Source organism: Eumetopias jubatus, unplaced genomic scaffold (assembly GCF_037043125.1).
Source record: "Eumetopias jubatus isolate StellerSeaLion01/CBP00866 unplaced genomic scaffold, mEumJub1_p1.0 scaffold_4, whole genome shotgun sequence".
NCBI lineage: Eukaryota > Metazoa > Chordata > Mammalia > Carnivora > Otariidae > Eumetopias > Eumetopias jubatus.
In genome coordinates this window covers 14,508,162-14,534,984 of record NW_028274810.1, presented here as the reverse complement: position 1 = coordinate 14,534,984, position 26,823 = coordinate 14,508,162, and the positions used below count along the sequence as shown (strand labels likewise).

At 41.3% G+C, this 26,823-nt stretch overlaps 1 protein-coding gene across 1 annotated transcript; it reads right to left on the bottom strand.

The window, feature by feature from the left end:
- Positions 1-2,235: 2,235 nt before the first annotated feature.
- Positions 2,236-26,517, bottom strand: SLC16A4 (solute carrier family 16 member 4). The gene is made up of 8 exons (XM_028101971.2): positions 26,431-26,517; positions 20,152-20,284; positions 18,982-19,125; positions 18,650-18,811; positions 16,805-17,290; positions 14,408-14,619; positions 13,344-13,437; positions 2,236-2,360 (listed from the first exon to the last, which is right to left on the bottom strand). The coding sequence occupies exons 1-8, from the start codon at positions 26,515-26,517 to the stop codon at positions 2,236-2,238; spliced, it is 1,443 nt and encodes a 480-aa protein (XP_027957772.1).
- Between the last annotated feature and the right edge of the window lie 306 nt (positions 26,518-26,823).

Here is a 26,823-nt window from a genome sequence, read left to right as displayed (position 1 = left end):
GTGGCAAACCTTGCACAGAGACATACACAGGGAGTGAGCGGGTATGGTATTTTGGAGCCAAAGCCAGGCTTTCAGTTTAGTCATTCTCTGTAGTGAATCAGTCGATATTTTAAAGCAGAGAGGAATGGAAGGATAGAATAATGATAATAAATTTTAATTTTTTGATTAGTTTAATTTTAAATGATTTATTTTAATTATTTAATTTTAATAACAGTGGTTTGAAAGAGTCTTCTGAAAGAGATTGTAAGGAAGCTTGGTGTTACAGAGAACTCTAGGTATTTTCTTTCCTCTTAAAATCACCAAATAATGAAATGAAGGGCTCTCTAGTCACATGTAGTTGCTTAGCCTGAGTGACATTATTAACTAGTTAACCTGATTGTTCTATATTTAAAAAACATAGTTTAGGGCTGCCTGGGTGGCTCATTTGGTTGAGCATCTCGCCTTTGGCTCAGGTCATGATCGTGGGGTCCTGAGATTGGCCCCGTGTTGGGCTCCTGCTCAGCGGGGAGCCTGCTTCTCCCTCTCCCTCTGCTTGCCTCCCCCTGCTTGTGCTCTCTCTGTCAAATAAATAAATAAAATCTTCAAGAAAAACCAAAACAGTTTAAGTGTATCTTCCATTAAAAGCTACTTTTTCAACCTTCATATAAAACTTGTAGTTTTTTTTTTTTAAGATTTATTATCCATTTGAGACAGAGCATGAGCACGTAGGTGAGGGGCAGAGGGGGAGGAAGAGAACCCCAAGCAGATTCCCTGCCAAGCATGGAGCCCAACAGGGGGCTTAATCCCACAACCCCAAGATCATGGCCTGAGCCAAAACCAAGAGTCAGACACCCAACCGAGTCACCCAGGCGCCCCTAAAACTTGTAGTTCTAAAGACATATCTAGATCATTTAGCTTGAATATTTTATATATTTTCTCTCTCTCTCTCTTTTTTTTTTTTTAAGATTTTATTTATTTATTTGACAGAGAACAAGCAGGGAGAGCGGCAGGCAGAGGGAGAGGGAGAAACAGGCTCCCTGCTGAGCAGAGAGCCTGCCGCGGGGCTCGATCCCAGGACCCTGAGATAACAACCTGAGCCGAAGGCAGGTGCTTAACTGACTGAGCCACCCAGGCGCCCCTAGCTTCACTATTTTAGATAATTAGATGTAGTGAAAAGTAATATAATATTGTTTGGATGGGCAGGAATACTATTCAAATGATCTTGAAATAAAGGTGTTTTTTTTTAGCAGTTTTTTTTTTTTTTAATATTTATTTATTTGTCAGAGAGAGAGTGAGTGAGTGAGTACATATGCAGGGGGAGCGGCAGGCAGAGGGAGAGGCAGGCTCCCTCCAAGCAGTGAGCCAAGGTGGGACTCGATCCCAGGCATGACCCGAGCCGAAGGCAGACACCCAACCAACGGAGCCACCCAGATGTCCCCTTTTCTAATTTTTTAAAAAGATTTATTTATTTATTTTAGAGCACACACACAAGCGGGAGTGGGAGAGGGACAGAGAAAGTCAAGCAGACTCTGTACTGAGCATGGACCCCTACACAGGGCTCAGTCTCATGACCCTGAGCTCATGACCTGAGCTGAAACCAAGAGTCGGGCACTTAACCAACTGTGCCACCCAGGTGCCCCCCCCCTTTTTTGGGCAATTCTTGTTTTTTATTACATAGCAATACACATTTAGCATAGAAAATTTAGGAAACAAAATAATGAAAACAGATTACTTCTAATTACTTCTAATGAGGAAAGATAACTTTCTGGAGAATGTATACCATTCTAGTCACTCAACAAGCCTTTAATACTCACTCAGATTTCAGAGTCCTACTCAGCCAGTGGCTACGTTTAATACTTCTTTAAGCTAATGAGAATGGTTTTTCACCTCCACATATTTTAGTGGCTGAATTACCAAGGCACAGTTGAGAGTTTGGTCAGTTTATTATTAAGTAATAATTTATTATTCGGATTTTTACTTAATACTTAAGGTAGTTGTTTTGACTGAAGAAGATTTTAGCCTCTGATTAAATACTAACAAATGGCTTAGTTTAAGTGGCTATTACTCTTCTCTCACTATTAATTAGACATTCCTCAGAACGCAAAAGCAAAAAAGAACCTTAAAAATTATCTGGTTTGCCTTCTCATTTTACAAATGAGGAAACTGGTTTCTTCCAAGCTTTTGTTTCCAGTGACTTCTTAGTTTAGATTGTGTTTTGTTAAGCTCTTGCTTGATTGCAGTCCTTTTCCTTTCTGGTCAGGCTCTGTTTTTCCGTCTCTCAGCCAGCGGTACAAAGAACAGGGAAACTGAAGAGAGGAGAAAGCATATGCCAGAGAAGTAGAAGGAGCCGGTGTATGTCCGGGTGTGATCATATAACCAGCCTGGAAGGAAGGAGTGGTCTGTGTTAGTGAAGCAGACCTTTCAGGTAGTAATTCTCAGCCATCAACTGCATCGAGGGGAGGAGCCTCCTGTACTTACTAGTATGTATTGTGACCCATTAGGAAGTTAGTCTAGCTGCTTGCCTTATTTTCTATTGATGAAGTTAAATCTGTTGCACCTGAGTTAAGGACTTGACCCTGTGGGGGGAAAAAGTCATCATAGACTCAGAACTCATCTGCAGTCTTACAGTGGAAATTGGGGAAAATTAGGGACGTATAATCAGTGCCCCTGATTTTACGATGAATCTTATTAGAAAGCCACTGTTCTTACAAAGAAAATAATTGTGAATTACTACTATTTTCCAAAGAAAAAAGAGTATTGATTATCTTTTTTCCCCTCACTGAACAGTTTCGGTACTTACTACGTTCCCAACAGTGTGCTAGTTGTTGGAGGAGAGAATGGTAATGAGCCAAAACAGATGTGCTCCCTGCCCTCACAGACTGTGCAGTTTCATGGGGAGTTGGGTATTAACTGCATGACTTAACATATGTCATAAGGGCTATGAAGGGAAGGTTCAGGAGGCTATGAGAGCATGTGAAAAGGAAGTGACTACTTGGGACGCCTGGGTGGCTCAGTCGGTTGTGTCTGCCTTCGGCTCAGGTCATGATCCCAGGGTCCTGGGATCAAGTCCCACGTGGGGCTCCTTGTTCAGCAGGGAGCCTGCTTCTCCCTCTGCCTGCCACTCTCCCTGCTTATGTTCTCTCCCTCTCCCTCTCTCTTGGACAAATGAATACATGAAATCTTTAAGAAAAAAAAAAGTGACTACTTAGATGGGTTAAATGATGACTATAAGTCCCCCTGAAATGAAAATTTTAAAGTTTTAAAAAATTTTAAAATTTTAAAAAAATTTTAAACTTTTAAAGCAAGAATGAGTGGGTCCACAGAATCATTTGGCTACTGGCACATACCAGAACTTTTTAAATGAAACACTTTTCTTAAAAACCTGTGAGTGTATGGTGGCAAAGAATATTTGTGCAAGGAATTGGCTTAAACGTAGTTGTACAAGTCAGCCTTGTGAAATGGCAAATAACGTCTTAGTATTATTGTGATAGTTTTGACCTCTGAGGCTTTGTAAAAAGGTCTTAGGACTTCCAGGCATCCACTGACCACACTCTAAGAACCTCTTTTCTAAAGTATTATATGCATATTATGTTTGTAGATGCAAATTGGTTTTTAATCCTAAAATACCTTAAAAAGTTAAAGCTGTTCTTCTGATCGTTTATTCAAAGAAGTTTTGGTCCTATCTGCCAACACACTTCTAGGTACTGGGGGTATATCTGTGATGAAACAGATGGAAATATTTGCCCTCATGGAGCTTATGTTGTATCTTTTCATTTATATTTTGGAACATGATTTCTCACTGAATGAATGGGTAGCATATACCCTCTTCTCTTTTTGGTCTGATTGTGTATGTCTTTATCTCCTGTCCTTTGTTTTTTTTTATTTGGTTCTGATATAGACATTCAGTTTTTTTGTTTGCTTCATTAGCTTTATGTTTCCTGTTCTTGATGGAATGAATGAATATAGCCTCTTAAATTCAGCTGACTTTAACTTGCTTTTTACCTGTTAACTCCTTGTTGGATCAATGACCTCAAATGTTTCTTGGAGTTAAGCAAAAAAGTGGAGAGAAACTGACCAGGACAAGTCTTTGTATTATGTTGATTGTGATTGCCCTTTAGATATCAAAGAGGTAGGTAGGTGACAGTCTCAAATTTCTAGAAAGGAGGAAGTATAGAAAGCACCAGCACCCTTTCCTGTCCCTTGTCATTCTTGCTTTAGTCCCACCAGTACAGGAGATGTATTGAATTGTAAGATAGAGATATTAGAAGTAATGCTCTGGAAAAGACTAGTAATTCTTAGATAAGGAAGTAGATTGTGCTGCCAAAAGCTCAGGAGGGTGTAGGTAAAAATAGTGGAAATGGGTGGTGGTGATCTCTATAAATCCTAGAAAACTGGTAATAAGCCTTTGATTTCACATACACATTTTTTTTTTTAAGATTTTATGTATTTATTTGACAGAGCACAAGCAGGGGGAACAGTAGAGGGAGAGGGAGAAGCAGGCTCTCTGCCAAGCAGGGAGCCCGATGCGGGGCTCAATCCCAGGACCCTGAGATCATGACCTGAGCCGAAGGCATACATTTAACCTTCTGAGCCACCCAGGCGCCCCATCACATACACATTTTAAAGTCAAAATGTTTCTGAAAGATTAAAATATATTTAATATATTTTCTTGCCAGGGCAGGTAATTATCTAGCATATTTTAGAACTCTCCATGTATTTCCATACAACATTTAATGAAATAATTAGTTTTAAATCTGTTTCTCTTGGGGCATGTAGGTGGCTCAGTCACTTGGGCATCTGCCTCCAGCTCAGGTCATGATCTCTAGGTCCTGGGATCAAGCCCCTCATCGGGCTCCCTGCTCATGCTTCTCTCTCAAGTAAATAAAAATTAAAAAAAATTTTTTTTAAATAAAACATTTGTTCCTCTTATTCATACTTGATAACTGAGATATTAGTAAATTTTAAAAATTCTATTTCTAAGATCCAGTTGCCATTCAGTAGGTTAATCATGTGTAGTTGAGTATTTAGTTTTATATTTATAAAATTCGCAAATGTGAGTGAAATGTAGGATGTAGGGCTATTTCATATTATTGACTGTTTTGTGAAAGTATTAGCTGTCATAAGCTTTAAATTTACATGGCTACTAAGTAAGTTAAATTCAGAGCTTCATTAGTATTGAAACATCTACTGTATTTGGTTAGAATAATCAGCCTTTTTCCACCACCGTAAAAGACTGTATATTTGGTCTGATTTTATTAGATCTCTGTGCTTTTTTGGTAACAGTATGGAAAATCTGTTTACAAATGCACTTTCAACCCTAAACAGTTTAAGGCTCCTGCATGTATATTTTTAAAAGAAATGATGGTTGGTAGTTGAGAACCTATCATATTCTAACGACTTTAAATGTAAACAGCTAAGTTGACATTCAAAAGACAGTATTCCTTTGTGGTCATAGCAAAAGCGTTGTGAATGACAGAGAAAGACAAGATAATATACCAAGCCATAATCCAGAAGCGTGTGCATCCATCTAAGTGTCCACTCCATGCTGAGTGTTACTGTATGTAGCCAACAGTCTGAGGAGTAGTACACTGGCAGCTGGTACAGACTGCCTAAGCTCAAGTGCCCTGTAAGCATTTCCTCAGTGCTTACAGACTACCTACCCCAGATTCATCTGAGATGCATGTTCATCGTGCAGATTCATTGGCTTCCCTTAAGCATAACTCATCATAGCGTGACCCAATCAAGTCTTACAATAAAATTGTAGTCCAAATTATTTTCCTGTGTCTATGGCTATAACCCTTATTTTAAGCAAGAATGTCTAATAATATTTCCTTTGATAATTTAAAACAACTAAGAAGGTAGGGCTCAGCTTCCATAAACAGTTTTGCAAATGAGTTTTTTTTATAGTCTGTCAAACTCGATATTTAATGTAGGGTTCTAAATTTTTTTAGATGTCAACACTTTTAAACTCTTCTGCATCATTTTTTGGGCAAAGGCATATATATTTAAAAATGAGTGTAACATCCTGTCTAAAAAGTACCTCTGGGGCACCTGGGTGGCTCAGTTGGTTAAGCATCTGCCATCGGCTGAGGTGATGATCCCACGGTCCTGGGATCCAGCCCCACATCGGGCTCCCTGCTCAGTGGGGAGCCTGCTTCTCCCTCTCCATCTACCTGCTGCTCCCCCTGCTCGTGTTCACTCTCTCTCTGTGTCAAATAAATAAATAAAAATCCTTAATAAATAATTAAATAGTACCCCTGATATCTCAGAACTAGATTGTTGAGCTGAGTTATGAATCCTTTTTCTTTTTTCATTAATTTATTTATTTTAAGAGAGAGGGCACTTGAGCAGGGGGAGGGCCAGAGGGAGAGAAACTCAAGCAGACTCCATGCTGAATATGAAGCCTGACGCAGGGTTTGATCCCATGACCCCAAGATAATCACCTGAGCCGAAATCAAGAGTCGGATGCTTAACTGAGCCAGCCAGGTGTCCCAGGAATCCTTTTTATTAGGATTACTACTGTAAGTATATTATTGGTCATCCTGTTAAAACTTGAAATATACCCATAAGGCCCTTAATTCCCAAGTTCCTTGATGCTAATTCAAATTAGTGGTTGAAAATTCTGTAAGTGACTAGCGGGTGTTGAACCAGAACTTCCAGCTGTTGGGCAGACTTCCAAGGTATGCAGAGACAATGATCTTTTGTCATCCCTGGAGTCACTGGAACCACCGGCTGGCTATTAGCAGCCTTTTCATTTTACTTCTGGTGTGCTCTATAAACTTTTTTTATATGTGCTATGGTGGGAAAAATCTTGGGAAACATGGTTTAGCAAATTTAAACTTCATTGCCTTTTTTTTCTTAGGTTTTTTAAAAAATTTATTAGAGAGCAGGGGGAGGAGCAGGGAGAGGGACAAGCAGATTCTGAGCGCAGAACCCCATGTGGAGCTCGATCCCACCATCCCGAGACCACTACCCGAGCCAAAACCAGGAGTCAGCTGCTCAAACGACTGAGCCACCCAGGCGCCCCAAGCCTCACTGCCTTTTAAGACAGGTGCTCTCTCAAGTCACTATGTAAGTAAGATTTACCATGAGTGCTTTAAGTATTTGCTTTATGCTATGAGTTTCATTAAAAGGATTGTGCTCTGGGGGGTGCCTGGGTGACTCAGTCATTAAGCATCTGCCTTTGGCTCAGGTCATCCCAGGGCCCTGGGATCAAGCCCCGCATTGGGCTCCCTGCTCAGCGGGGAAGCGTGCTTCTCCCTCTCCCACTCCCCCTGCTTGTGTTCCCTCTCTCACTGTCTCTCTCTCTGTCAAAAAATAAATAAAATCTTAAAAAAAAAAAAAGTATTGTGCTGTGTATTAGGATTTTGAAGCTTGATTTTTTTTTTGGCTTTGTGAAGAAAAGACTATTCCACCCCTGCCCTCTTTTTAACCACAGTCGAGAGCTATTTGGATTTTATTTTTGATGTTTTTATAGGGATTCATCAATCTTAGGAATACTGAATAAATTACAATTCTTGGGGGCTTTATTGTTTATGGGGAAAATAATCACGGAGTAATTAATGATCTGCATTATTTTCCTTTGATTCTTTAGGGTATAATATATTCCTCAGGATTTAGAGGACAGAGAACTCTACTCTGCCTTCTTAGTTATCTCTACCTACCCCAGCCTCCAAAGTGGATTTATAGCAAATCAAAAGGTTGAGTTGTTTGATTTGTTTTCCAAATAAAATTTCAGGTCATAGAGAAGTTTTCAGCCGATTGGCCAAGATGATAAAACTGTAGAGGGCATGGTTGCTAAAAGATGGAGTGAGGAACAGGTGGAGTATTTGTTTCATGTTGTATCTGAAATGAGGATAGAATAGAGAGAGGGAGTGACCATTTCATGAGGAGATGACTTTATCTGGATTAATGGGACAGATACAAGCTTAGATGGATGAATTTCCATTTTAGCCATTGTCTGCTCTTGTAAAACACAGATGAAGAGTTAGTGTAAAATTACCAGTTTCCTTCCATGGTATTTCTGATGAGGTGTGAAGTTGACAAATAATAGCAAGAGAGAGACGTACTTCTCCTTTAGGAACTATTTAACTTACTCTGGAGTAGAAGTAGCTTATAGTTGTTCACTGTTAGAAATGGCTTTCCTTGAGTTTGTTGAAAAAAACCACTTTTGTGAAATAACTACTTGATTGAGTGAAGCTTCAGTATTTTTTAAGGTCATTTTTACTATACCACAGCTCAGGATGTCTTCATTTAAAGGTAAAGCAGAATGTGTGTGTGTGTGTGTGTGTGTGTATAACAGAATATTACTTAGCCATCAAAAAAATGAAATCTTATCATTTGTGACCGCGTAGATGGAGCTAGAGGGTATTATGCTTAGCGAAATAAGTCAGTCAGAGAAAGACAGTTATATGATTTCACTCATATGTGGGATTTAAGAAATAAAACAGTGGAGCATAGGGGAAGAAGGGAGGGAAAAATAAAATAAGATGAAAGCAGAGAAGGAGACAAACCATAAGAGACTCTTAACCATAGGGAGCAAACTGAGAGTTGCTGGAGGGGAAGGGGTGATGGGGGGTGGGGTAAAGGGGTGATGGGCATTAAGAAGGGCATGTGATGTAATGAGCATTGGGTGATAAATCACTGAACTCTATCTCTGAAACTAATAATATACTATATGTTAATTAATTGAATTTAAATTAAACTAAAAAAAATAAAGGTAAAACAGAGTTAACCAGTTTTCACAATAACCAAGTTATAGTGACTTAACCAAATTTTCAATTAATGAAGTAGAGAAAGAATGTACATTCTAATAATTCTAAATTTACAGGTTCTAGACTATTGTCCTTGGTATTAATTTCTGGCAGTGTATGACAGTGCTGTGCCATGACCCAAGGTGCTATGGAAGAACTATAAGAGAATATAAGAGAATAACTTGTCTTTTCTGTGTTCCCCATAGCAGCTGGGTGAGTGCTATGCTAATAAGTTGCTTGATAATTATTGAATGAATTCCGAGTTATCAAATAATTATTGAGGGTGGTTTAAGGGAGTTTTCAGATTATATTTGTAATTGGTTTAAATATGTATAAAATATATGTATTCACATAATATAGGCATTCATCAGTTGGCAATGGGTAGGGTATGTGGAAAAGAGGGGAACTGCATATTCAGTTTTATTTTATAGGCAGCTGATAAAACCTTGGTGGTTTTATTTTTAAGTGAAACTGAGCCTTTAGCATTTTTGGGCTCACATATCAAATGCCTTGGATACAAGATTAGAAATTTCACATTCCTACTTATATGTTGGTGAGTATGATTATATGCTTTGTTTGCTTAAGACATGAATTTTGTATTTATATTGCTTTTTGCAGGTTCATTTTTGTTAACAGAGATTAAATAGAAATATAAGATTTTAAAATATCAGTACTTTTTATTTTTCTACAACCTTCTAAGGCTTCCATCTGGGCCAATTTGTAGCTCTGGATGCCATCCACCAGCAAAAAATAGCACTTGGGTTTGGATGAGCAGTGACATTTGGCCTGCACTTAGGTCTGTTGACCACCCTAGGTCAGGAAACCTAGAACAATCCTAAAAAACTGTCCAAATCTAAAGCAGATCCTGTTATTAACTAACACTGAATTTGTCATGGAGTGTTAGAAAGGAATAGCAGGGGCTGTGGGGTGGAAGAAGCTCTGTGTGTATGGGGAATAATTTTTCACTTTTTTCCATTTCAGTCCCTGTCATTTTCATTCGAGATCTGATACATTTTGTTGCTACTATGTTTCTTATCATATTCAGAGTTAATGAAGGTGTATAAATAATTTTCTTGCCCATGTGCTCTATTGACTTTTTTTTTTTTTTAAGATTTTATTTATCTTTTTGACAGAGAGAGACACAGTGAGAGAGGGAACACAAGCAGGGGGGGAGTGGGAGAGGGAGAAGCAGGCTCCCCGCTGAGCAGGGAGCCCGATGTGGGGCTCGATCCCAGGACCCTGGGACCATGACCCGAGCCGAAGGCAGACACCTAATGACTGAGCCACCCAGGCACCCCTCTATTTATAATTTTTAAAAGAAAAATATTTTTTAAAAACTCAGTCGTATGATTCCTTTGGGTTTCTTACGCCTTTTTTTTTTTTTCTTTCCTTGAATTATTAAAATATGCTGTATAGGGGAGCGCCTGGGTGGCTGAATCGTTAAGTGTCTACCTTTGGCTCCTGTTACGGTCCCAGGGTCCTGGGATTGAGCCCCACATCGGGCTCCCTGCTCGGCGGGAAGCCTGCTTCTCCCTCTCCCCTGCTTGTGTTCCCTCTCGCTGTGTCTCTCTCTGTCAAATAAAGAAAGTCTTTAAAAAAACATGCTGTATATAGGACTAACTTGTTTTTCTTTTTCATTTCTATACAGGAAGGAGAAAAATACTGTTAATGTAATTGATGTTACACTTTTTAGTGTTAACTGAGGGTTATTGTGAAAAATTTTACTGTTTGCTAGATTCCTAATTTTAAAATGCCTGTAATGTTTTGTAGGAATTTCAACTTCTGCGATTTGATAATAACAGATCTAGGTAAGTACAAAATGAGCATCTCCTACATTCGGAAAATCTTAAGTTTGGTTGAGAATGTAATACTTTATAACCAGTAAGCCTTTTGATTTAGTTAAAACTGAAGATGATAAAGTGACTGCCCATACCTGTTGAGAGCTGAGTGAATCTGTAAATCAACATCTTTGATGTTTCTTTGGTCCTTGCTGCTGGAGTCAAAAGTTAGGAACAAGTCTAATGGCCTTTGTAAAATTCTCTTTGTTGTTTCACAGAGGAATGGCTTACATGAGTAAGGACTTTACTGAAGTTTCTCCCTTTAACAAGATGCTTAGCACAGCGTTGCAGTCAATGAGAGATCAAGGTATAGAGAAGGAAATTTAACTGAATTTTGTATTATTTTAATCTTGTTTAAGATACCGTGAGCAACTCCTAGACTAAAAATCTATATATAGGCTATCAGCAACAGCCTTATCACTTCCTTTGACTATTTTGTAGAATTTATAAAATAATGATTGCCTAGATAATATTCTCAGAATTGGTAGGTAAAAATTCTTTCATGAGCTCTCCTTATCCTCACATATAGTGCTAGGGTATTGTGGATGTTGGGTAATAAAAGGCTTGAAAATTTTTTTGACTCACTGACCATAAGAAGTGTGTTTTACATCACATATATTTTATGTGACATAGGTGTGTGTGTGTGTGTATGTATGAACTAAACATTTAAAATAAAGCGATGCACAGTGTTTATAATCTGTTCTGTTGTAGTCTATTTTTCTTTTCCTAATAAGATTTATTTATTTATTTTTGAGAGAGAGAGAGATCGAGCACAGCGGGGAGGGACAGAGGGAAAAAGAAACTTAAGCAGACTCCATGCTGAGCACGGAGCCTGACACGGGGCTTGATCCCAGGACCCTGAGATCACGACCTGAGCTGAAACCAAGAGTTGGACACTCAGCCGACTGAGCTACCCAGGCACCCCTCATCTGTTCTTTTTCATTAAAAAAATTTAAAAGATCATGACCCAACAAATTGATTCAATACCCACACACCCATCTGTAGTTCTTCCCTTTAGAGTAATAGTCCTCACAAAACTTGCCTTGTCTTCTCATGTACTGAACTCTTTAAACATTTTAAGATGTAGGGGCGCCTGGATGGCTCAGTCTGTTTAAGGGTCTGCCTTCAGCTCTGGTCATGATCCCAGGGTCCTGGGTTTGAGCCCCGCTTAGTGCTCCACACTCAGCGGGGAGCCTGCTTCTCCCTCTCCCTCTGCCCCTCCTGCCCCCACTCGTGCACATGTGCGCTCTGTCTCTCTCTCTCTCTGAAATAATTTTTAAAATAATAAACATTTTAAGATATATATAAAAACATACAAAACTTGAAATCTCTAAACATGTTACACGTTTTTATCTTTTGAATAAGATACCCTGTGCCCTGGTATTTGTTACCTCCCTATATTTTGGGCCTAATAGGCTTGGAAAGTTTCAAGGCATCACGGGGATGGCCATTGAAGAAGGGTCAAGATTGAGAAAATGCATCGGCAAGCTATATTTGAGTCCTGTTTTTTCTAGCTCGCGGACCTGGGCACCAGCCGTAGAGCTGCTCTGCTAAGCACATCTGGTGTTAGTCTCCTGTTACCAGCCCCTACGTCACAGTCTGGGCCTGACTTTAAAATTTGAGCCTGCTTTCCAGGTGTGAGGTGTAGGCTGAGCTAGACCACATGGGCAGAGGTGGGCTCATAAACACAAGTAGGAGTTGGTTGTATATTTGTATAAACTTTTCCTTTAGAAGTGATACACCTAAATTGAACCTCAGATAATGGTGTGTTTTTTTCCATCCAATAATAATTTTTGTTATGAATTTTATACTTTCCCTTTTGCTGTTTGCCTTTTCTAGGTCTTATATTTAGGTGCAAACCTAACTAGTACTTAGTTTTTAAACAAAGATAGGCAAGATTGTAATTTTTTCTGTTTCACTTCAGGACTGAAGGAAGTAAAAGGAAGTTTTAGGCTGAATACATTTTTGTGGATGATTGGAAATGCTGTAGTAATTTAGACATTTAAACATTGAGAACCTGTAGTGTGTAAAATACTAAAGTTTAAGTCTGTTCCCTCGAAATATTTCTGTGTGAGTAGTCTTTTGAGAGTCTTGGGATTAAATGTTCAGCAAGCACGGAATGTCCATTTAAGTTAAACCTGCATGCAAAACAATGCTTTAGTCTTAAAGCTAGCTTAAATATCAGAACTCCCCCAATTTTTCCTGTGCTTGTATTTAATATTCACCAGTGGCGGGCCCCACACATCCTCTCCACAGAGATTCTGGCCTGTAGGCCAAGTATCCTTCCACCTTCGGACCAGATAGAGTATGAAGGGCCTCCATCATCCCTCTTGGAAAATCAGAGATGCTGGGAAGCCTGGACAAGCTGTGTAGTAGCACATCTGAAGAGCAGAGGGGTCAGGCAGCCTTCAAGCTCTGTAATGACTCCTGCTCAGATAAAAGATGCTAGTGGTTGGTTTGTTTAAGGCATCATCAGTCTTTGAGAATCTTCTAAAACTCTGGATTGTCTCCCTAGGCAAGTAGATATACACACAGTCCCCTGCTCTGAGACTCCCAAGATACTCTAAGAAGCTGCTTAATTAACCTCTTACTATCTGTTGAGTGAATCCTCAGATTCTCCTGGGTTGGTGATGGGATGTCAAAGTGAGCATAGGAACAGCAGAGATCTCATCAGGCTTTTAACCTGATACTGTCATTGCATGTTACCATTCATAAAGGATCAGCATTTTCTTTTAGCTATTGAAGTTTGCTCAAAATATAGCTAAGCTGTTACCTGCTATAGGTGGTCCAGAAAGGACAGCCATCCCAGCAAAGAAACCGGCAAGTCCCAAGAACCCGTGTACTCTAGAATTCCCAGACAGATCAACCTGTAGGAATTAGAATCCAGTGTTAGCCATATTGAAGGTGAAACTCTGTAGAGACCTTTGCCTACCAGGAGATAAATACTATGAACGATTGACTTCTGAGGTGATTTGGTTGGCCTTTTGCCTTGATATTCTACAAGCGCTGAGGCAAACAAGGAAGAGTTATTGTGCCAGGCAGGCAGTGTTTTCATTTTATTAGTAAGGAACATGAGGCTTCTTATTTTAAATCTTTGAGACAACTCAGGGGTACCTTTCTTCCCTGATCCTCACGACTCTTCTCTATTAGGAAATGGTATTTACATTCTGAGCTGACAGTGGTATTCTCAAATCCACCTATGGCTAAATACCAGCCATTGGTTGTAAGAAATCAGTTTTTCCAGGTTGATTTCAGCTTTAGAAAGTTTGGTTTTTACATAAGCATATAATATCCTACAGCCCTTACGCGAATATTGATATCAGGCCAGAAGAATCCATGAAGTATTTGTGTATTTCCATTCCTTTGGGCCCAGGACTTTAAGTCAATTTGGGGTAAAAGTAGGAAATGAACGATGTCCCTATTAAAGTACATAGAACTAGTCTTAAGAGAGAAGCCACGCTGGTCAGGAAGTCCCTTTTTCTCTCAAGGAACTCCTCAAGGTGGTGTCTTAGAAGGAGCCAAAGAAATTTCTGGAGCTGAAGGAAACAAGTAAACACAAACCTAACCTTTTGGGGGACTGAGAAACAAAGTGAAATCCTGCTGATCCCCTTTTTGCTTTCATTTCTTTTTTGTCTCATATATGTTCTCTCACCATTCCTCCCCCAAAGGTAAGATGAAAACTGGACAGGATACAGCTACAGGGTTTTGGAGGCCTTGCATACGATTTTTTTTAATTATAAAAATTAACACAAAATAGGTAATCTCTTTGGGGAGGTTATTATTAATACGTGCTTTTTTCTAAATGGTCTAACAGTGTTAATGAGTATGCCTACTCACCAGTACAGGAAGTACCATTGCCAGGTAACCACCAGAGAAAATGGCAAAGAAGATGGTATAGGTCATAAGTAATGGAAATGTGGTCGCCAGAGGAGCAAGGAGGTTAGTGATGCCGCAGAGGATGAGGTAAGACTTGTGGTAGTGATACTTCTTGATCCAGTTTTGATCAGCAACCCATCCAGAGATTATCTGACTGACTGCCTCAGTGATACCTGGAACAAGATTGAGAAGACCTTATGAAATCCGAATTCCGTTTCCCTAGCCCCTTTGGAAAGTGTAACTGCATAAGACCTCTTTTCCTGAGTAATACGACTTCTTCCTGAGGTGAGGACATAGGAGCAAAAAAATGGTCTCATCTGTCTGTCATTAGATTCAATCATTTATTTAACGACTCCAAATACATCTAATACAATGTCAAAAAAGACTCCTCCAGAGTTGGGTAGAAGACCCCTCAGGTGTTTTGTTTTGGTTTTCTTTTCCTCATTGGGTTTGGAAAGCTTGTACCACCTAACGGAATCCCTGGTTACAGAGACCCCAGCGCTCAGGAGGCCTTCCTCAAAGAGGTCCTGCAGGTGAGGGAGTGAGAGTTCTAAAAGACTGGTAGACCCTCTGGGCAGTGTGCTGGGGAGTAAGATGGTGGAAGACTGGACATTATAAATAATAAAGTCTTACGTTGAAAAAAAAAATAGATGTTGGGACTCTTTCTTATGGTTGTACATGAGGTTTTGGTAATTAAGTGCTCCTCTAAAGGTTATTATGCTTGGAAATAGGTAGGAAATCTGTTTTGTTTGTTGTTTTGTTTTGCTTTTTTGGGAAATAAGTAGGAAATCTGGAAATGTGTGCTCATTTTGAACATTGGAGCTATGGTGTAAACTTGAATAAAATTTGAGAATCATATTTTTCTTTCATGATAACAGAATATTCTTATTTTTTATCGATTATAAACTAATGTAGCTGTTAAATAATAGAACATTTTCACCAAGAGTAGCATGAGCTACAGTTGCTTTGTACTGTAAATTCTTCCTAAATTGCTTCACAAAAAAGGGTAGGGGGGCAGAAAATGCATACTATTTCTATTTTTACAGTTACTTCCTAGGATACATATGGAAACTTTTTGTTATGTTCTTTGGTCCCATTGCATAGCCTAATCTGATCTAATTGATGACTACCGGACATTTTAATAAAAAAAGCAGTTCAGCTGTGTATCTTTTTCTTGTGTACACAAGCTTTAGTTGACTGAAGTGCGGTGTCTTTGCAGTTGGAATGGCGTATAGTCAGTTTTGTAAGGACTGTGTAAGCAGTCTTTTCAAGAAATTAGGGAGAGAAAAGTTAACATCAAGCTACATAGAATTTCCACATATTTAGAATAGTCCCATTCCATGTTATTTTTTTAGGCTATTTTGTCCATTGAGAGAATCCACCTCTTTTGAATTAAGCATTTTGCTTCCTTACATTTTTATAAATACTCAACTAAAATGATAGTTTCCATTTTTTTTTTTTTTTAAAGGTTTTATTTATTTATTTGACTGAGAAAGACACAGCGAGAGAGGGAACGCAAGCAGGGGGAATGGGAGAGAGAGAAGCAGGCTTCCCGCTGAGCAGGGAGCCCGATGTGGGGCTCGATCCCAGGACCCTGGGATCATGACCCGAGCTGAAGGCAGACGCCCAACGACTGAGCCACCCAGGCGCCCGATAGTTTCCATTTTTAACTTAATATTCTAATTTTAAAAAAAAATGATGCCCAGTCCATTAGTGCTTGACCTTAACAGGCATATTTATCTGTCTTACTATGAGTGCAAGGGGAAAAATACTTAGCTACCCATACTAATAGAACATTACTGAATGCTTATGATGGGCCAGGCACTATCCTAAACTCTACATGCGTTGCTCATTTAATCCTGATAACCTTTTGAGGATAGGTGCTATTATCCCTGTATTACAGATGAGGAAATTGAGGCACAGAGAACATGAGTAACTTGCCCAAGGTCCTACAGCTAGGAAATACAGAACAAAACATGAACCCAGGAAGTCTAAGCTCTAGAACCGATATCTGCCTATGATTTTCCTGCTTCCTGGAGGTGGCTGTTGCCAACTTTTTAAAATCAAGTATTTATGCAATAAATAATGTGTACTGTGTCAGACAGACACTGACATGAAAATGAACAAGACTTGCTTAGGGGCCGCTGTCTGGTATAGAGCTCCTGTGTGCGAGATGCAGTGACAGAGGTCTGTGAAGGGACATGCCTGGTGCTCCCACCAGCCTCAAAAGACTTCCTTTTTCCTGGCCCTCCCATAACTCCTTTTTTTAAAAAATTGTTTTTCTTTAGTTTTTTATAAAATCGAATAAATTTTTGTAAAATTTGTCTTTCCTTTTGAGTTTGAAGTATGCTTTCTTACCAGCTACAGAAACGAGGAAGGAGGCATCCAGGGTGTCAATCCCCAGTGTTCTGGCTCTGGCCACCAGGTGAAAAGTAGGGATGAAATATGCCAACTGACTGAGGAGAAAAGACCAGGTAAATATGTAGAAGAAAGGATTTTTTAAAAGGGAGGGGTCACAGAGTTTTTGTTTACAGCTCTGTGAAATAGCCTCTTTCTCATAACTGTCCCTGTTAGGCTCGTTGTTGAACTCTCTGTTTTGTGAGACTGTTAAACTTGTACCAGGTTGTCCGGCCTTTTGCATAGCACTGTCCCTGATGGTGGCTTCTTGTGTCTCATTGCAGGATGACGTTTCTGTCTCATCCACTGCCCCTGGATTACTTGCAGATAAGCCGCTGCCTTTACTTTTAATATCAGAATTGTTCTCACTTTTGATATGGATGGGTCTTAGGAGCATACTAGTAGGCACCAAATTCAGTGTGATCCCTGCAAGTAGTATAAGGGCACCTAAATGGGGGAGAGAAAGTGAGAAGTTAGGTTAAAAATGACCCCTCTCATTTCACAATACTCTGTGTTCTTAGGCTCAGAAGGGGCCCCACCACAAATATATTCAGTCACAATGCAGTGATTCCTGAAAACACTACTTTGTCCCCTAAATTTAACTGAAGTGTCTAAATCTGCTGACTTCATTTTTAGCCCTACACACCACTGGATCCTTGTGAAAACAGGGCATCCTTTGAAAATAGAAAACCAGAAAGCTGCACCAGGAGATGACGTGGAAGGAGAGAATGTTATTTGTGCGAGAGGAAAAAAAATTTTGGGGGGGGGAGCATGGGGGGGTGGATATTTGAAATGTTAGAAAATTACGGTGTGTTTTAAATAGGGATTTAAGATATCCTGAAGTGGGGATATAGATTTAAGGATAGAAAATACAGAATTCTAGAGTTAGATGATGAGAGTCATTTGCAAACTGCCTTAGGAGAGGGGCCAGCCTTTCATCTCATGCCATTTTTAATTTCCTTGAAAGAAGACAGACGCCAGTCTTGCCTTGGAAGCTGAGTAGTTGCTTGGTTTCAGCGTGGTCTGACCAAAGCTGTGGGTTGTGTGTGGTGCTTTCAGAGATGGAATTGGCTGTAGATTCTGCTGTCCTGTCTTACAGATTTGCCAGCTGGTTCTGTTTACCATGAAACCACTGGTAGTTTTTCACTTGGGAAAGGAAGGCGTCAACAGAAAGGCTCTGTAGGTAGAAATAGGTTTGTATATATTCCTATATATGTACATGTACATATATGTATATTTTCCCAGTAATTTAAGATTATTTTAATCCGAATGTTTTAGGTCAGGCACAAAGAAAATTGTGGAGTGAATGGTTTTCATTTGTTTGTGAAAAATTTATAGATGATGGTATATAAAAGATTAAGGAACATAATGCTCTGTTTACGCCCTTCTTTTTCTCGGTCTATTTTAGTCAGATGGATAAGGTATTTTTTAATGTGGAATTTTTTCTTAAGAGAGTATTTGAAAAGTGAGTGCTTTAGTGGTAGAAGAGGAGGAGGGAATCCGTGTGTCCTCAGGAGTATCACTTTCCCTGCAAGGTGTTTTGCCAGCTTCACAGAATGGCCTCCATCCCCTCAGACCTGAACCATGTGAAGTCTGAGTTGCTTGGGTGGTCTGTGGCGAAGCCTGCAAGTAGTTCAACATGTCTTCTGCTGTGTGTTCTCCAAGGAAGGGGAGGCACAGGTTTACTCTACTTTAGAAATCCTGCTTATCTCTTCCTTGGCTCAAAAAGTCTTCACTTACACTCATTAGAGGGAAAGAGCTGAACATACCTTGTGGAGTTGATGGTTCAGACACAGAATGACTTACCTTTCCAGTCATATAGATCTATCAGGACTTTTGTTAAAGGTGCTATCAGAAACGTCAGTCCCATCCCAGAACGGGCAATGGCTGTAGAAAGAGCTAATCGTTTATTGAAGTATTTGGTAGTTACCACAGCAGCTGTTTGGTACAAGAAAGCAGAACCCAAACCTAAAAAGAAAAACAGTAGCTTGGAATCACATGAAGTGACTTGGTACCAGATGAGATACTCTCCTGGAACTGAGATAATTTAAGTAGGCCTTTTGGGCCCATGGACAAGACAGTAAAAGGGAAGGTTGCTAGTTCCATCTTTTACAGTCTTATTTTTACCGTGAACTCACCAGGTAAAAGTCCCATAGTCACACAAAGAAAGGGAATGTTAGTAGCCCAGCTGCTGATCAGATATCCACCAGTAACAAGGAAAACCCCAAGAATGGAGGCAGCCTTCTCTCCAATTATGTCACAAGTAATGGCAACCAGGGGACCTCAGAAAAAGGAAGAAAGGCAAGTACAGGTAAATACGCTCTGGCATTTCTTATCTTCTGATGTGCAATTTAAATGAGCAACTGAAGGAAAACAAGAGGACTTGACTTTGGAGTATTGTATATCCTTTAGAAAGGTGTCTGTATTGGGTTTCATAATATTCCCAGGCCCACACTATTGTGCTTTTTGGAAAAAGAGTTGTTTGTTTTAAAGAGGATTGTAAATAAGCAGGTTTGATAAAACCACAAAACAAGGGGCGCCTGGCTGGCTCAGTCAGAAGAACATGTGACTCGATCTCAGGGTCATGAGTTCGAGCTCCACGTTGGTGTACAGATTACTTAAATAAGTAAAACCTTAAAAAAAAAAAAAAACCCAGAGGGGCGCCTGGGTGGCTCAGTCGTTAAGCGCCTGCCTTCGGCTCAGGTCATGATCCCAGCGTCCTGGGATCGAGCCCCGCATCGGGCTCTCTGCTCCGCGGGAAGCCTGCTTCTCCCTCTCCCACTCCCCCTGCTTTTGTTCCTGCTCTCGCTCTCTGTCTGTGTCAGATAAATAAATAAAATCTTTTAAAAAAAACACACACACAAAATGAGATTGACTAGAACAAGTTTCGATCATTAATCTACCCTATCATGTTTTAGCCCCAAACAGAAGCAAAGGAAGAGGAATTGGTTCTCTGTGTTGTTTTGAATATGCTTAGATGTTGGGCTTAAGAACCCTGTGGTCTGATTTCCCAGAGAGACTGGCTCACTGAACCTGTGTTCAGGCACTGTGAAAGAAACAAAGCGTGAGAAATTGAATCATGGACTTAAATAGTTGGATTCTTAAGCTCTTTTTGAACCCTATTTCTTCTGATTTTGTCAAATCAAGTAGAGGCTAAACACTTCAAGTCTAACTTTTCTAAGCTTTACCTATTAATGAATCTGAGTTTTAGCAACGCTTCAGTCTTAAATGACTGACAGATGAATCTTCTCGGGATTGCCCTTTGTGGTGCTTTTCCTTGGACAGCAAGCTTATTGCCAGCTTTATACCTGCAGAAAAACGAAGTGATGACATGATGGATCCAATCCAACCAGTTTGCTCTGAGGTGCTTCCAAGTTCTTCTTGGAAAACCACAAAGAAAATTGCAAACGTCTTGATCATCCCCATCACAAACATGTTTACCTAAATCAAAGCAGACCAAAGAGTCCAAGTCGGGTGGTGAGTGAGCCATTACAGAGAAGGTTACAGCCGCTCGTTCTTATGACCCTACCCCCCTGGCCCCAGGTCACCGCTATTTACCAGTTTGTTGGTTCCATGTTATACATTTTGTATTTTGTGGGGCAGCCATCCTCTTGGAGTGTCTAGGTACTTGACACAAAAGCATCTCCTTTAATCCTCATTCCAAGGCTATGGAATCAATTTTTTTTTTTTTTTTTTTTGGGAAAGTGAGGTTCAGAGAGATTAAAAGTCGCTCAAGATGGGGGTGCCAGAGGTGAGATCTGAACCCAGATAGACTGACTCCAGACCAGTCACTGTACTGTTCTGTTGGAATCGCATCCCTTAAAGACAGCTAATTGCATTTAACTCTTGTGAGAGAAGCACGTTGGTCCAAAAGATGAATTGTTCCCATCGGTTCATAGATTAGCTTTGCTTTAACTTTGCTTTTAAACTGAGTGCCCTTCCTCACTTGATATATGAATAGGGAGGCCATATATCGTCCAAATGGAAATACTTGAGGGCGGAAAGGAACACTATTAATTTATGCCAGAACAGCAAGGGTAAACAGGCTGGAGGGTCAGCTTATGGTTGGTTATATGCCCCATCCGTTTCTTTTGTCCCAACTAACCCTCCTTGCCAGCACCACCGTTCTCCCTTCCACTAGGAGGAATATCCCTTTTGAGGTCACGTTTCTTTCTGTGGCCTATTAACATTTGTTTCCTAGAATTCCCATTACCCTGGGGGCAGTGAAGAGCAGGGGTCAGCAGGGGGAACCTGAAGGGAGGCCACCGGGCCAGGGTCTGTAGGCACTTAGCACGGGAGCCACGTGCACTCTCTGTCTCCAGGTGCTTTCAAGCTTCCCCTTTCTTTTTTTCGGTGGCCTTAGCTTTCCAAGGCCACTTTCTCTGCTTTCAACCTGGCCACCCTTCACTGACCAGCCACAGACCTGGGGCTCCCTTTCACCAATTCCACTTTCTCTGTCTGCCTGGTAAGTATTACCCCCTGTCGTTCACTCATCTCACTCGATAACTGGTCTGTAGACAATCATTCACTTGAGGTTTAAGTTACCACCCACGTATTCATAATGTCATGGTTACAAGTGCTGTTCTGCGGTCAGCCTGCCTTGGCCTGAATCCTGGCTCCACATCCTATGAGGTGTGACTTTGGGCAAACACTTCACAGAAGTTAAGCTTTCTTTTTTGTAAAGTGAAGATAATGGAAATGTTACACTCATAGAACTGAAGATTGAGAAAGTTCAGGTAAAGGATAGCACTTAAGACTCAAACTGTTAACTGATTTTGTTACCTTGCGTAACCATTCTGCTTTCTCAAGAGCTTCGGACTCGTTTGTGTGACCACCGTATCTAACTCAGGTCAACCCATCCGAAATTAGACCCTTCTTTCCCTTGCCCCTCACCTAGTCTTTTCATTTCTCTGGTCGTTGGGACCATCCACTTGCTCACGCACGTCGGAGACCTGCTGCCCCTTAGGCCTCCCTTTCCCTCCGCCCCCGCGTGCTCCGTAACCAACAGCTTCCTCCTCAATCCCCTTCATTTGACTCTTGTTTCAAACTAGTAGTATTTCTTGTCTGGAGTAAGGGGCTAAGAACCAGTGGTGCTCCGAGGTTGCAAACGTTGGGCGTGGCGAGAAGGGGGTCCCTTAATGTACTTTTCCCATTTTGATTTGATAGTAGCAACAAAATTGTCCTTATTCAGAGTGAACAATGCCACGGACACCTGGGCTCTACATTCACAAGTGAAAAAGACATTTTATCAGGCCCTTGTTCAGGCAATTTATAATCCTCCTGTTCCTCAGAGTTGCTTCTATCAGGAAATGAAGCTAGAGAGCATAGCAAACCACAGGCGGCCCCCACTTGTTTTTCTCAGTTCGGAATGCAGAGTGGTGATTGCAGCCTCTCATGAGCAAGGGACACCACAATGAGGCATCATCATCCTGTAAAATTTCATTCCCTTTTTTTTGTGAACATGGTTCCATGCTGGTGTCTAGATAGTGCTGACTGACCTCTCCTTTCTTGTGTCCTTCCCCACCCCCCCTCCCCCGTTTAGGACCTTTCCTCTCTGGTCTGTCCTTGATGTCTGGGCATAGCAGCAGTGAGTGGGTAGGACTTGTCTGTGATAAGTGGGTCTGTGCTTTCCACTGTGTGTCAAGAAAGCCAAGGACACAGCGTTTGCATCAGCTCTGCCTCCCTCCCTTAACTTGTAACCTTCCAACTTTGTTTCTGTTTTGACTCCGATATCAAAACTCTTTTTCCCAAGATCTGAATTTTCCCTTAGTTATCCAAGCAGACTAGGTACATCTACATTCTGCTACTTCATTACTTCATCCTGGCTTTCGACTAAGGTAGGTGGGTTTCAGTCCTGTTCCAGAGTCCACCTCAGACATTGTAAATGGGCTCACCCCAAAATAAAAGCCCCTAGAAGTTCTCCTGTGGCTGACCCAGCCCCCTTATTTTCTTAAATATCTTTAAGTATAAAGTATTTTTTTTTAAAGACAACTTTTTTTTTTTAAGATTTTATTTATTTATTTGACAGAGACAGCAAGAGAAGAAACACAAGCAGGGTGAGTGGAAGAGGGAGAAGCAGGCTTCTCGCAGAGCAGGGAGCCCAATACGGGGCTCAATCCCAGGACCCTGGGATTATGACCTGAGCCAAAGGCAGATGCTTAACAACTGAGCCACCCAGGCACCCCTAAGTATAAAGTATCTTTAAGAGCACCCCAGACACACACACACACACACACACAAACACTCATACACAGTAAGAGCTCCCTCACCAGGTCACTCATTAGAATATTGTCTTGGGAAAGGGGGCTGGATCAGCCAAAGGGGCCCCTTTTGATAGCATCAGGCTTAGTCAGAAATGATGGGGTAATTGTTGTTTAACAACAACTTCTTTCTACTCGGGGTCTCTCTTATCATCCCAGCTCTTCCTTCCTGGACTACACAAACTAGAGAACAGTCTGTTAGGTTATCTCTGCTTCCTCACATCCCACCATTGACTGTAGGGATGCTCAGCAAAGCTACCAGAAGCTTCCTTGTTGCTGAACAAACCCCGTCATCAGTTCTGTGGCATTTCACCTCAAGGGAGCATCTGTTCATTGCCCTTAACTCCTGGACATTTCTGCCTTTGCTTCTGTGATGCTGCATCCCCGCATCTCCCACTGCTTCTTAGTTTCCTCCGTGGGCTACTTGCCACCCGACCCCTAACATCAGTTTTCCCCAGGCTTCTGCTGAGTTGTTCTCTTCCCCCCTCCCTGGCGATTTTCCCCATCCAGCCTGTTGGTTCCAGCCAACCAGTGTATGCCGATGACGCACAGATTTCAGTACGAGATCCCGTGTTCCACCTGTGCGTGGGCTGCTGAACACATTACTGCTTACATCACAGGACCCACGGTCCCTGCCCAGGATTAAGCCATCCAAGCATCTTCAGATGTTCTTCCCTTCTTGTGTCCTCCAACTCAGTGAGTGATGCATTATCCTCCAAGTTGCCCAAGCCAACAACCCAGGACTCCTTGACTCCCTTTCATCCTGATACTCTGTTCCTGTCTAAATTTTATAGGTCTGTCTCCTCCCTATTGCACGGACCTGTATTTTCTCCATCCTCACTGCTATTTCTTTAATTTAGGGCCTTTTTTGCTCACCTGGATGATCACAACACCCATCCAGTGGATCTCCATGCTTCCAGGCCTATCCCCTGCCAATCATCATCCACCCTGCAGGCAGAGCTATTTTCCTGAAATACACATCTGATCCCATCCTTTCCCTTGCTTGCTTTTTTTCATTAGCTCCTCAGCCTCAGGATAAGAACCAGTGTTTTAAACAGGCCCCTACCCATCTCCAATCTCATCATAATCACTTGCTTTATATTCATAAGTGTGTCCATCAGTCAGTTCATCCATCCCTCCATCCATCCTACCCATCCACCAACAGGTATTTATTGAGTGCCTACGATGTGCCAGGCTGTTTACTATGAGGGGCTGGTCTTACAATGGTGAGCAAATGGTGGTGAGACATGGTACCCGCCATCATGGGACACTCAGTCCAGTGAGAGACTGAATACAGGAAGAAAAAAAAAACACAAAACTCATGCAAATATATAGTTACAAAGTGTGGTAAGTTAGAATGAGTCCTTTTTAAAAAACTTACTCTTTTGAGACGCCTGGGTGGCTCAGTCAGTTAAGTGTCTGCCTTTGGCTCAGGTCATGATCCCAGGGTCCTGGCATTGAGCCCCTGGGATCAAGCCCCATAGCCTGCTTCTCCCTCTCCCCTGCTTATGCTCTCTCTTTCTGTCAAATAAATAAAATCTTTTTTTAAAAAAATAAACTTTTACTCTTTTTGAAGATTTTATTTTTAAGTAATCTTTCAAATTAAGTGTGCATGGTTGTATATGGAGGGACACGGAGGTCCCAGGGTGTGAGGTCAGGACTAGGGAAAGGGGTACGGAGTTCACACCTGACTTGAATGTGCCCCTGAGGGTGTTTGTATGAATATATTGCACACTCCAGCACCTTGTTTTGTTTAGTTGTTTCACTAAATTACAGTGTTTCAGCGCCCCCCCCCATAATGTAGTTTCTCAGTTGCACTAGCCACATGCTCCAGGATTTTTCACTCATCTTTTTAGAAACTCATCTATTGTAGAAAAATATACTTGTAACTCATGCAGACAGAAAACCATAGTCCTATAAGTATCCACATACCACTGCAGTCACTTAGCTGGAGTTAATTATTAACACTTGAGGACTCAGTATATTCTTTTGTGCTTTCATCAGCACTGTTGAACCCAGAAAAGTGGAACACTGAACATTGTTTAATAATCTGGTTATTAGGCGTCTTTCTTACCAGCAACTATGTTGGCAAATAACTTCTCTCCCCAGAGGAGAATGTCAAAAAAGTAAGGCTCGTTACGGGGGAGAAAGGTGGGAGATCTGGAGACCCTCACCAGTGATGCTAGTTCTGCAAAGCCTGTGATTTGGGGAGGGCTTTCAGACTTAGGACATCCTTAGCTTCCTTATTAGTAACATTTCTGGGAGAAAAAAAAGTGAGTATACCTTCTTTGGTCAGGAAGCTAATGTTTAACAAATAGTCCTCCGGTTAGGAGATTTGTATTACATAAATCCTGCCTGAGGACCTGGGACGCTACTTTCCCGTCCTCTGTCACTAGGGAGGAGGAGGTATGATGTTTTCCCATTGTCCTGTTTATGGAGCTCTTGTATCACATTGTGGACTGCAGGATTATTAGTAGTCACCAATACTCGCAGTCCTGTCTTTGTGAGCTTCTTACTGTAGGGCGGAGCAGGGGAGGAAGACAGGAGGGATAGGGTGTCTTCATGAGTCCGACTCAAAGTTAACTGATCTGGGAACACTTATGCGGAATGTGGGAGCCGGTGCCACTGTTACAGGCTTGTTTGGGGCACAGCTGGGATGGGACTCACCAGTATTCTAGAATGGCCATGCTGACATTTCAGTTCACCACTGTCTCACAACCACCTTAAGAGCCTCTGGGAGGACGAGGGAAAAGTTAATTAGGAAATGGAGTGCCCAGTCCAGTTGCTTACAGATGAAGGAGAAAAATCAGTCTCCAGTTTCAGAATCCACATACTTCTCTCCCTTTCCAGACATATCAGAAATTCACACTGGGCCTAATTCTAGCATAAGTTACGGTTGTGAGGATGGGTTGGGAAGTGGACAGTAGGCAGGACAGAGAGAAAATGTCCCCATCCCCTAGGAGAGAGGGAGGTTGCTGCCATGTGTATGCTGGACTGAGCTGGGAACCCACCCAACAGCACTTTTTAGCACCTCCCACTGCTACTTCTGGGGTGCTTAAATGTATGATTATCTATGCATCCTAATTGCCATGCAGCCAGGGTGGAGCTGCTGCTGGTGGCTGGAACATTCTGTAGGTTTTGGGATGGCAGCGAGGAGGGGACTGTCGGGAAACACTTTGTCTTTCACTCAAGGAGGACATTTTCAACTTCTGAGTTCAGGGTGGGCCACTGACTTTGGGAACTATTGGCAGTTCCTGGCTTTGCTCCGAGCCTTTCTCCAGAGGAGCCCTCTTTTGGGCAGTAGAAAAGGGGAAAGTAAATTCTTACCAGGAAGAAATGAAATACAATAATCCATCCCCAACCTCCGTCCAGGGCTTTAGTGTAAGGTCGGGCCTTCCCTGCCCTCTGCATCATGATGGTTGGTCTCTGTGACAATACCAAGACAGTTGATTCAGTTGACAAGAAACTCATCTAAACTTTTAAACTTTATTTTTCTCTGTGCTATAAAACCCTTTGTAATTTTTTTTAGCCCACCCCTTTAAAAATGGATGATTTCCTCATTTATAAATTGTTTACAGGCTCTGATCTCAACCTCAAAAATGCAAGCAGGGTTTTGTACCATCTTTGGGGATTTTTCTGGAGGCCTGCTGCCTAGCTTCCCCTGGCAAGTCCAGATGGCTTTGACAGTTATCCTGGGGCATGTCCATAGTTACATATAAA

What these genes read in the sequence shown, in the direction of transcription:
- SLC16A4 (XM_028101971.2), bottom strand. Translation starts at nt 26,517, where the DNA reads ATGATGCAGAGGGCAGGGAAGGCCCGACCTTACACTAAAGCCCTGGAC. An exon ending in TTGTATTTCATTTCTTCCTG is followed by an intron (nt 20,285 to 26,430) that starts GTAAGAATTTAC and finishes GCTTTGATTTAG; the next exon opens with GTAAACATGTTTGTGATGGG. An exon ending in CAATGGTACTTCCTGTACTG is followed by an intron (nt 13,438 to 14,407) that starts GTGAGTAGGCAT and finishes TAATTCCTACAG; the next exon opens with GTTGATCTGTCTGGGAATTC.